The sequence below is a fragment of the Malania oleifera genome, chromosome 13 (genome assembly GCF_029873635.1).
Source record: "Malania oleifera isolate guangnan ecotype guangnan chromosome 13, ASM2987363v1, whole genome shotgun sequence".
Lineage (NCBI taxonomy): Eukaryota > Viridiplantae > Streptophyta > Magnoliopsida > Santalales > Ximeniaceae > Malania > Malania oleifera.
Window position 1 is genome coordinate 79,316,483 of NC_080429.1, and position 10,476 is coordinate 79,326,958.

At 39.6% G+C, this 10,476-nt stretch overlaps 2 protein-coding genes across 2 annotated transcripts; one reads left to right on the forward strand and one right to left on the reverse strand.

The window, feature by feature from the left end:
* Positions 1-473: 473 nt before the first annotated feature.
* Positions 474-6,618, forward strand: LOC131145926 (uncharacterized). Its single transcript, XM_058095101.1, has 2 exons — positions 474-998; positions 6,601-6,618. Exons 1-2 carry the CDS (start codon positions 474-476, stop codon positions 6,616-6,618), a joined length of 543 nt encoding a protein of 180 aa, XP_057951084.1.
* A 2,250-nt stretch (positions 6,619-8,868) lies between these two features.
* On the reverse strand, positions 8,869-10,182 carry LOC131145928 (aspartic proteinase CDR1-like). The gene has a single exon (XM_058095102.1). It carries the CDS (start codon positions 10,180-10,182, stop codon positions 8,869-8,871), a length of 1,314 nt encoding a protein of 437 aa, XP_057951085.1.
* Positions 10,183-10,476: the final 294 nt, after the last annotated feature.

Below are 10,476 nucleotides of genomic sequence, written 5' to 3' on the forward strand. Positions count from 1 at the left end.
CTTTAGCTAGTGTCGCACGGCCTTTCACAATGGTGTGAAAAAAGTCGGACCGTGACACGTGGCCATGCATGGCCAGGTCGGGTTGGACTTCATCCAGGTTCTTAGGGCATCCACACAACCCCCTTTAAAATCCTTTTCTACTTCTCCTTCTTTTCTTGGCCATAGCCCCCGAGGGTTTCCCTGCGCATCCCTTCCCTTCTCTCCCTAACTCTCTCACCTTTCTTCCTTGCTCTCTCTCTTATTCTCATTGTCTCTCTTCCTTAGTTCATTCTCTTCTCCTCTTCCCTCTTACTCTCTCTTTACTTCTTTCCTTTGTTCTAGCAATTCCTCTGCTCTGGGTTCCACAGGAGAACTGATCTCACGAGCGTTGTATCAAGTGCCACAAATGGTATGATGGCGAATACCAGCTGTTTGGGGGTAACTGTTACAATCGTGGCCAATCGGGCCACAAAGCCTGATATTGTCGTACGCAGATGACGGGTATGCCTGCACCAAGTCAGAACCGAGGGAATAATCAGGTGTCTTGGGGAAACATAGCTCAGGAGAGGGTGTACTTGCTTACTCCAGTGGATGCAGAACACGCTGGCAACGTGGTGATAGGTACCATGTTACTACTTTTAAATAAAGATGTTGTTTTATTCGATTCAAGAGCAATCCACTTCTTTATATCTGCAAATTTTGTGAAACTGTGTGGGGCTGAAACCCAAGTTATGGATGAGGGGTTGTCTATGGCTACACCCTCTGGGAGTGTGGTAATCTGTAGGAAGGTGTTAGAGAACTGCCTAGTGGTAGTTCAGGGAAGGTTGCTATCGATGAATCTGGTAGTATATGACATGTTTGGTTTTGATGTTATACTAGGGATGGATTGGTTATCTTCCAGTTTTGCTGTGATTGATTGTAGTAGGAAAGTGGTGGTGTTCAAACCTTTTGGAGAAATGAAGTATAAGTTTGTAGGATTGTGTATGCATTCGACGCTAGAGATTTCGTTGGCAATGCAGGTGAGAAGGTTACTCTTGGACGGTTGTCAGGCGTACCTAGCTTGTGTGAAGGAACCACCTCGGGATGATCTGAACCTCGAAGATATCCGAGTGTTTAATGAATTTCCGGATGTATTCCCAGAAGACTTACCCGGTTTACCTCCTAATCATGAGGTGGAGTTCATTATTGAATTGCTTCCAACCAAGGCACCGATTTTTAAAGCTCAATACTAGATGGCTCCAGCTAAACTTAGAGAGTTGAAGGAGAAGTTGCAGGAACTACTGAATAAGGGCTTTATCAGACCTAGTGTTTCGCCCCAGGGAGCTCCAGTATTATTCGTGAAGAAGAAGGACGGGTCAATGCGAATGTGCATTGATTAACATGAAATCAATAAGGTAACAGTGAAGAACCAATACTCATTGCCTTGTATAGATGATCTATTTGACCAACTGTAGGGAACACATGTCTTTTTGAAGATTAATTTACAGTCAGGGTATCATTACGTAAAAGTTAGGATTAAGGATGTTGTGAAGACTTCCTTCCAAACCAGATATGGTCACTATGAGTTTCTGGTCATGCCATTTGGGTTGACTAATGCTCTAGCGGTATTTATGGACCTAATGAACAGGGTTTCCATGAGTACCTTGATTAGTTTGTAGTGGTATTCATCGACAATATTCTGGTATATTCTAAGAGTTCGAAAGAACGTGAAAACCATCTGAGGTTGGTGCTTTAGATACTACGAGAAAAGAAGTTGTATGCCAAGTTGAAGAAATGTGAGTTCTGGTTGAAGCAAGTCACATTTCTTAGCCATGTCGTGTCGAGAGGTGTATTGAGGTTTGGAACCAGACTGTGTGTTCCAAACGATGAGGGGATAAGGAGGACGATTCTGGAGGAGGTGCATCGTTCTTTGTATACGGTACATCCGAGTAGCATTAAGATGTATTGGGATTTGCATGAATATTTCTGGTGGAGTGGAATGAAAAGGGAGATTGCTCGATTTGTGGAGCAATGTCTGATGATTCAGTAGATAAAGGCTGAACATCAAAGGCCGGCAGGACTAGTGCAGCCATTGAGCATCCGAGGGTGGAAATAGGAGCATATCTCCATGGACTTTGTGACCAAGTTACCACCAGAAATTCATGAGCAGAATGCAATCTGGGTGATCATGGACATGTTGACTAAATTTACTTACTTTGTACCGATGAAGGTTGGTTATTCTTTGAGTAGGCTAGTAGATCTATATGTGCAAGATATAGTTAGAATGCACGAGGTACCAGTGTCCATAGTTTCAGATCGAGACCCGAGATTCACTTCTCAATTCTAGAAGAGCTTACAGGAAGCACTAGGGATGAAACTTACTTTTAATACAACGTTCTACCCCCAGACTGATGGATAGTTAGAGAGGATGATACATATCTTGGAGGGTATGTTACGGGCTTGTGTGTTAGATTTTAGCAGTAGTTAGATTCAGTTTCTACCGTTAGTGGAATTTGCCTATAACAATAGCTTCCAAGCTAGTATTGGGATGACACCGTTCGATGCATTGTATGGTTGGAGGTGTCGGTCTCCTCTGTATTGGGATAAGGTCGGTGAATGGCAGATATTGAGTCTTGAACTTGTATAGTAGGCTTTTGAGAAGGTTAGGTTGATTAGGGATAGAATTAAATCAACTCAGAGTTGGCAGAAGAGTTACGCGAATGTGCGCCATCGTGAGTTGGAATTCGAGGTGGGGGGTAAGATATTCCTGAGAATCGCTCCGTTGAAAGGGTTGATGAGATTCAGGAAGAAATTCAAACTGAGCCCGAGGTATATTGGACCATTTGAGGTACTTGAATGAGTGAGTCTGACAGCCTACAAGATTGCACTACCCCTAGCACTCTCTCGGATCCACGATGTATTCCACTTATCCATGTTGAGAAGGTACATGCAGGATCCATCACATGCGATTAGTTACGAATCCTTAGAGATTGGGGATGCTTTGGCATATGAAGAGATACCTGTTCAGATTTTGGACCCGAAAGTTCGGAAGCTGCATACGAAGGAGATATAGTTAGTGAAAGTACTATGGTGAAATCACGCGGTTGAAGAGGCTTCTTGGGAATTGGAAATGGAAATACGCCAGAAATATCCACATTTTTTTATGAGCAATGTTTACAGGTACAGTTTAGGTAAGTATGTGATGTATCTGTTGTTTAGATTGTTAATGTGTGGTTAGTCTCTAGGAGGGTTTTGTGATAAATGTGAACTCCCGAGACCCTATGTATGTAACCATGGTATTCCTCCACCATAAGTGAGGGTATGTAATATATTTGAGACGGGGCTGCTATGTGGGTGGCCGTCGGCTCTTCCTAGAGTCAGGTATACATTTTGGTATGTTGATGAGTTATTGAGTGAGAGACTTCAAATTTTGAGGACATAATTTGTAAGGAGGGGAGGTTGTAAGAACTCGACCCAAGATATATGGATTAAATAAATAATAGAGAGAAGGGAAATTAAAAGGAGAAAAATAGCAGGGCTTGTCAACGAGGCTCCTATTCTTGTCGACAAAGTCCCTTCTACAACTCAACGATGAAATTCAAAGGTTCGTCGATGAGGGGATGCCAAGAGATTTTAGGAATTCTGAAATCTCAGGCTTGTCGATGAGGCCACTCTATCATTGACGATCTCCTTTCTTATGCTCGTCGACGAGGGCCGGGTCAAACAAGTTATAAATATCTATTTTTTGCTTAGTTGAGAAGAAAACTAAGATTCTCTCTCTCTCTCTCTCTCTCTCTCTCTCTCTCTCTCTCTCTCTCCAGGATTGCGGGCTATTTGTTACCTGAATCTATGATCCGACATTACCACGTGGATCAAGAGGAGAATCTCTACGGTTATAGTGGATCGAAATTTTGTTTCGAGGATTTTTGGGTTTTATTCTAAAATCGAGGTAAGGGTTCGATTTCATTTTTGGTTCGGTAGATATGTTGTAGATAGGATTATATTGAAGTTGTGTTCTTTGATTTTTAGGTTTTGGAAACTTGGTTTGCTGTTTAGGAGCCATATATTTTGTGTTTTTGTTTTTGGGGAAAGGTAAGAGGTTTTTTTAGATATCAGTTATTTTTATAATCCGAATTGGTAAAACTATGGTTTATAATTATACGAATGTTTTGGCTACTTATTTGGGAAAATTTATCGAGTGAAATCACGTGACTTTCGAGTTTATAGTTTTTGGGAAAATTAAGGGTTTTGGGTATCTTCTCCATTTCTGTTAGAAAACTATATATTTGGTTAAACTGTAATATAGAGATGACCGTACTTTTGATTATGTTAAATTGTATTTTTTTTGGAATACTTGATATGAGATTGTTTGTTTACCCAAATAAGTGTGGAATGAGCTGATATATATTGAATGATATGTTTTGTGAAAAAGCGTGCCAATTAACTACCGTAGGCTGTGAATGATGTGTTTTGTGAAAAAGCATGTCGATTAACTACCATAAGCTGTGTGTAATTGAAATGAGATACAGGAACGTGAGTTCCAAAATGTTCCAGGTTTTGTGAAAATGCCGAGTTGGGATAAAATCGAAGGCCTAGGGCAACTGAGGCATGCTGGTTAACAACCAAAGGCTAAGATATGAAGCGTTCTGGAATAATACTATAGACAGCGAAGTCGATTAACTACCATAGGCTTAGATATTCGACTTGAGGCCGAGGGTGTGCAATACCACCTATGATTCCAGTTGGTCACTGAAGGGTATAAGTTTGTACCATGTTTGCACTGGTTGAATGCTATGGGGCTTAGGCTACGCTACGTTACCAGGGCGCCGTGTCATGCGGCCAGCTTCGGCCGAAGAGTATGATGACACTAGACCAAGGTGTTTTGATGAGATGTATATTGGAACTGTTTTGTGAAAATACTAAAATTGTGAAATGTTTATGTTTTACTTTTGAAATAATACTCACGTGCCACACAGTGATATAACCTGTTTCTCCCTTACTGAGAGGTGTCTCACCCTTATCATACAAATGTTTTTCAGGTCCTTTGAGTAGCCGACCCTAGCGTTCTAGCGTTTTAGGAACATGGGTGTTGGTTAGCACTGTCTAGGTACTTATGTAAGTACTGAATCATGGCCGAGGCATCATTTTAGGTTATGTGGATACTCGGAGATTATGTTTTGTATTATGGGTCTAGATCCTAATGTTGTATAGACTTTGATATGGTTTTATGAATGTATTAGGTTGAATTTTTCTGCTGCGTATATATTGTGTATGTGATGATGGATAAAGTATACGTGAACCCTATGGGGTTGGACCTTTATATTGTGTAGTGTCACGAATGTTGTATGATACAAGGATAGGTTAAGTTACTAAATCACACCCTAGGTCCCATTTTCGGGTTCCGGGCGTGACACATGGGTTGCTCGTTCTATTTTATCTTTAACTCATCCAAATTCTAATATGTGGTGTCAAGCACACTAGCGAGGTTAGCCAATATATCACCTGATATATATCCGATTTTGCTTCCCAAATAATATCAAGAATTGTTTTCATCTGCCCACTACTACGAAGATAGTCTCATAATGACCCTGCTAAAATATAGTCATCTTCACGAGCAACCCACCCATGCGCGTAGCCAATGAAAGGAGGGAGAAGATTCAAGGTGCCCAAAACATGTACTATGATTATTATTGTCATATATATTTTTATATATATAAATTTTTTATTAGTAGATGTTTAAAATAAATGTACAATTTGTTCCCCTTACTATACAATGTTAGTAACTTGAACTAAATGATCCAAAATACACTAAAACTACATTGGTTGATGGAAAGTGGACAGTTAAAAGGTCACTAATGGTCTCATCAAATGTGATGAGGATGTGCTTTAAGCTAACTAGGGGTTAATAAAGTCTCGAAATTTGTGATAATAATCTAATCAATTAATATCTTACTTTGTTTAATTGCTTGTGTGAATGTTTATCTTTTCAACAGATCTTGTGAATAGAAAATAATGGATATTCTTTTTTGTGTTGTCTTGTAAAGGGGGTTTAGTGGTCAAAATGAAACTACAAATTAACTCCTTATTGTTCTCTATGGTATAAGGTTGACTTCTTTTTTCGGTGATTCTAGTGTTGGAAGTGCTACCTACCATGATATTTATAGTTCAAATGTCAAGAATAAGTGAAGCTTGTCTCTATCTATAAAGCAAGATTTAGATATGGGAGGGGAAACTTCACTTATGAATAGAATCATTGGCTATGACCATTTCGTGTTAATTGACAATTTGGAGAAAGACTTGTCCCCAAGAATAGTTGCTGAATTCATACATAAGCAAACTACCATATCAACACAAGTTTGCATTTTCCCAAGCCTTTCTTTAGAAACATATACGAAGGGAATCATTATGTTGGATTCTAAAGAGAACCTAGAGAAATTTTGGGAATTTTTGGAGAATCCAAATCACATTATAACATCTTCAATAAGAAGGTATCAACTCAATGCATTATTATTGTTGATTATACAGTGTCCACTTTGTCTTCTAGTTCTGTAACGAATTATATTGGATTTGGAGTAATTGCTTTCATTAGAACTTATATTTCCTTTGTCAGTTAGCTTTCATTATTTTGTTCATTTTTTGCAGGCCGTGGGTGATAACTGAAAAGATACCAAGGCAGGGATTGTTTAAACTATTAATTAGGAACCTAAAACCGAAGTCCTTGGTAAATACTTTCATTTTTATTTTTGATATTTTTTTAGGAAATATCATCAATTATAAAAGTGAGATTTTGTGCTACTGTTAGAGCTCTGTTGTGAAATTGCATAATTGATTTTATGATTCTCATCTTGCAGTAGGAATTAAAAAACACAAATGCTATAATTGACGAAGAATTAAAGCTCTGCCACTCAGGAACTATAGAATACAGGATAGCTAAGGAGCTAAGGGATTTATTCATGAAGTTTGGAGATCATAAAAAATGACTGCACAAGAGGCTTGCAATGGAAGAGAGAAAAATCCTGAACCCGTTTGCCCCATAAGTTCTTGTAGACTTTAGATGTGTTCTTGGATGACCACTCAAATAAGTAAGAGAAAATTTGTGTCTCATTTTTGCAAACTGAGTGAATGATTAAATTTCTTTGATGGATGATTTATATTTTGTATGCACTATTATTTGAGCTATTGGATTGCATGCCTTATCTAGAATGCCACTTGCATGACTGATGCAGTGAATTATGTTTTGTATGCTATAGAAATCTATTAGGCTATCTGGTATACTCTCTTTGATTTATAGATTTGGGAAATGTTCTATTTATAGACGACATGCTATCGAAATTTAATTAATTTTTTTCCAAAATAATCAAAGCCAAAAAATCAAGTGCTAAATGTTTATAAAATGATGCATGGTTAAATTGTTATCGAAAGGATGAGTGAATGCTAAATGAAGATTGATTTTCATCCTAAATTGAAAATGCATGCATAAGAATGTATGTAAAGGAGCTGAGCACCATTCTTAGAAACAGAGCATAAAGAACCCATTTACATCATGTGCTTTACTTTTTGAATATTAAGGCTCTTCCGAAAACCCTAAACATTGTATCCGACTCTTAACGTTTTATGGTTAAATATGGATTGTTCTTGGATTATGAACACAAAATCATGCCTTAATATAGTATGTACATATATGTTCAAACATTGTATACTAGCTAGCTAATTTCTTGTAAAACTATTATTTTGTAAGGTTTGCGGCTGTCAGAACACTACGATGATGCTAGACACTACAGTCGAACAATTTGTATATTTAAATATGAATTTGTACTTGTATGTATTTTAATTTTGAACAATTTGTATTTTAAATTTTAATAATTTATGAATGTTTTAGTAATTTTGGTTTCATTTTATGTATGCTAAAATGTAATTACACGTTTTATAGGAATTTAAAAAAAAAATAAAATTTTTCAAAGCATTAGTGACGTACGGTTTGCAAAACCATTACTAATAATGGGAAGATGAAATATGAGTGACGATTTAGAACCCGACACTATAGAATCAATATTATAGGGCCAAAATCGTCACTAAATGCCAAATATTAGTGAGGGTTTCACAATTGTAGTTACTAATACTTAATTATTAGTAGCGGTTTTAATAACCGTCACTAAAAAACGTACCATTAGTGACAATTATTAGATCTGCCACTAATACAAACACTTTAATGACGAATTTGAACCGACAACATCTATAATTTATAGTAATGGTCATAGACTATTATTAACGGTTTGAATTGTCACTAGTATTTAAAGAACTGTGACTAATAGTATTAGTGATAACTTTTTTATTATTAGTGACGGTTTAAAACCGTCACTAGTAATCTTATTTCTTGTAGTGAATTTCTAACACTTTCTCAACTAGAACTATGGCTTGTGAACAATTTGACTTTACACAAGTATATGTGACACGATTTTAGTGAAGGGGGAACTTGTGTCACCTAATTAGGTTTTTTTTTTCTTAAAACATTGGTTTTAGTTTTAAAATCCCCATAAAATATAATAAGCAATTCATAAATGTTGGCTTAGGCCAGAAAACCTGCTTTTTTTTCTTTCAAGTATTTGAAAAGATAAATTACACAGTACTAAAAAATTAAAATGTATGCGAGGTCGATCATAGCAACGATATTAGCCACATGATTACTTACTATCGTAACAATTTCTTACACATAATAAAGTGATCATTCTCTAATTAAACTAATATTTTCAGAAAATAAAAAAAGACCCTCACAATTCCAAAGTTACACATTAGTGACATTGCATTATTCTAAATTAAAGTGCCCACAAATTAAAACACAGCTTATTTTGTATTTCTCAATACATGTAGTATAATAGTTGTAGTAACTACTAAATTAAGGTACGTGGGGAATCACAACTTGGAGCAGTCGGTGGGCTTAAACGACACCGTCCTGGCATCCAAATCATACCCCACCAGAAAATTCATCTGCGCCAAGTTCCCGAATATCGCCAGCGACGAACTCGAAACAAAACTCAAGCACACCGTGTCCTTTGCCAGCCTCACAAACGTGTTCACGGCATTCAACTTCACGTCGGCGCCGGCGAAGTGTACTGTTATCACCGGCACATCAATGTCCTTCTCACTCTTGTAGCACAGCAGCCCTTCCGTATTCTCCAGCGGTTCCAAATCAATCGACGCCTTCACCGCGTTCTCAAAATTCTCGTACATCTCCTCCGGCAAAAACGTGAAAGTCGTACCGGAGTCTATGATTATGTTCCCCTCCTCCCCCGCCGTCAAGATCGAATTCGAAACGAAGTACACCTTTTCGCTTCCCACGCTGATGGATTCCAAAGTCAGGTAGTAGTAAGTGTCCGGCGACTTCGAAACCAAGTCGGTGGAAACAGTCCCGACGCCAGAGACGGCCGCGTCGGCACCGAAGTTCATTTTGCTGGACCCTTTCGAGCCGATGGGCAGGAGGCAGTACGAGAACTTGCCGCCGACAATGGAGCTCATCTGGGCGATGGCAGAGTAAGAGCCTCCGCCGAGGCCGACGATGCCCGACCCGTTCTCGTCGAAAGTACCGTTGTTGTTGTACCCGCACCCGAATATGGTGTTCGGCAGCGAAACCGGTTTCCCGCTTGCGGTGCCCACGTTGACGGTGTCGGTGGAGAGGACGCCGATGGTGTAGGACTGGTCGCCGTACTGGGCGGAGTACTCGCAGCGGTTGCTGGTGCCGCACTGGTGGGAGTCCCAGTTCGTGCAGGCGGTGGCGGTGCATGAGATGATTTTGTACGTGGAGGAGTTTTTGGGGGAGAAGAACGGCGCTTTTTGCTTGTAGCAGTTTGTGCATGGGGCGCACTGCGTCCAGATGAGGTCGCTGCCGGTGTCGGCGATTGCGAGGATTTGGGTCGGCGGCGTGCCGATGGATATGTTGAGGAGGTACTCGCCGTTGTTGGGGGTGACCTGGGAGGGTCTGCCGCCGTCGGAAGTGGCCAGCGGCTTCGAGACCGCTGCGGCGAAGATGTTGGCGCGGTTGATGGAGCGGCGCAGGGCAGCGCGGACGCGGGCATAGGGAGTTTCGGAGGGCTTATAGAAGGGAGATTGCGGCGAGTCGCGGCGGATGAGATCGACGGAGAAGCCACTAATCGTCGTGGCGGCTTCCGAGGGAGAGGCGGCGGAGATCATTATGATGAAGAGAGCTGCTGTGATTGCCCTGGCCTCCATGCTGGGTAGCTATGGAAACCAGAGCGAGGGTTGAAGAAGAAGAAGATGACGATGATGTGAGTCTACGACGTGCATGAATATGTGCATATATATAGATGGAGAGAGAGAGAGATAAGAGGCCATCTGGCCGTGATAAAATTAAAGCTAGTAATTAAGTAAATAAGGTATTTTTTTCTTTTTCTCCTCATTATTATTGCCTTTAAAAGCAAGTTTATAAATATTACTAAGAAAAGTAATAAACTTTTAAGAATTTTATCCTAAGAATCTCTCGTAAAGACACATCAATTGAACTCA

What these genes read in the sequence shown, in the direction of transcription:
- LOC131145926 (XM_058095101.1), top strand. Translation starts at nt 474, where the DNA reads ATGACGGGTATGCCTGCACCAAGTCAGAACCGAGGGAATAATCAGGTG.
- LOC131145928 (XM_058095102.1), bottom strand. Translation starts at nt 10,182, where the DNA reads ATGGAGGCCAGGGCAATCACAGCAGCTCTCTTCATCATAATGATCTCC.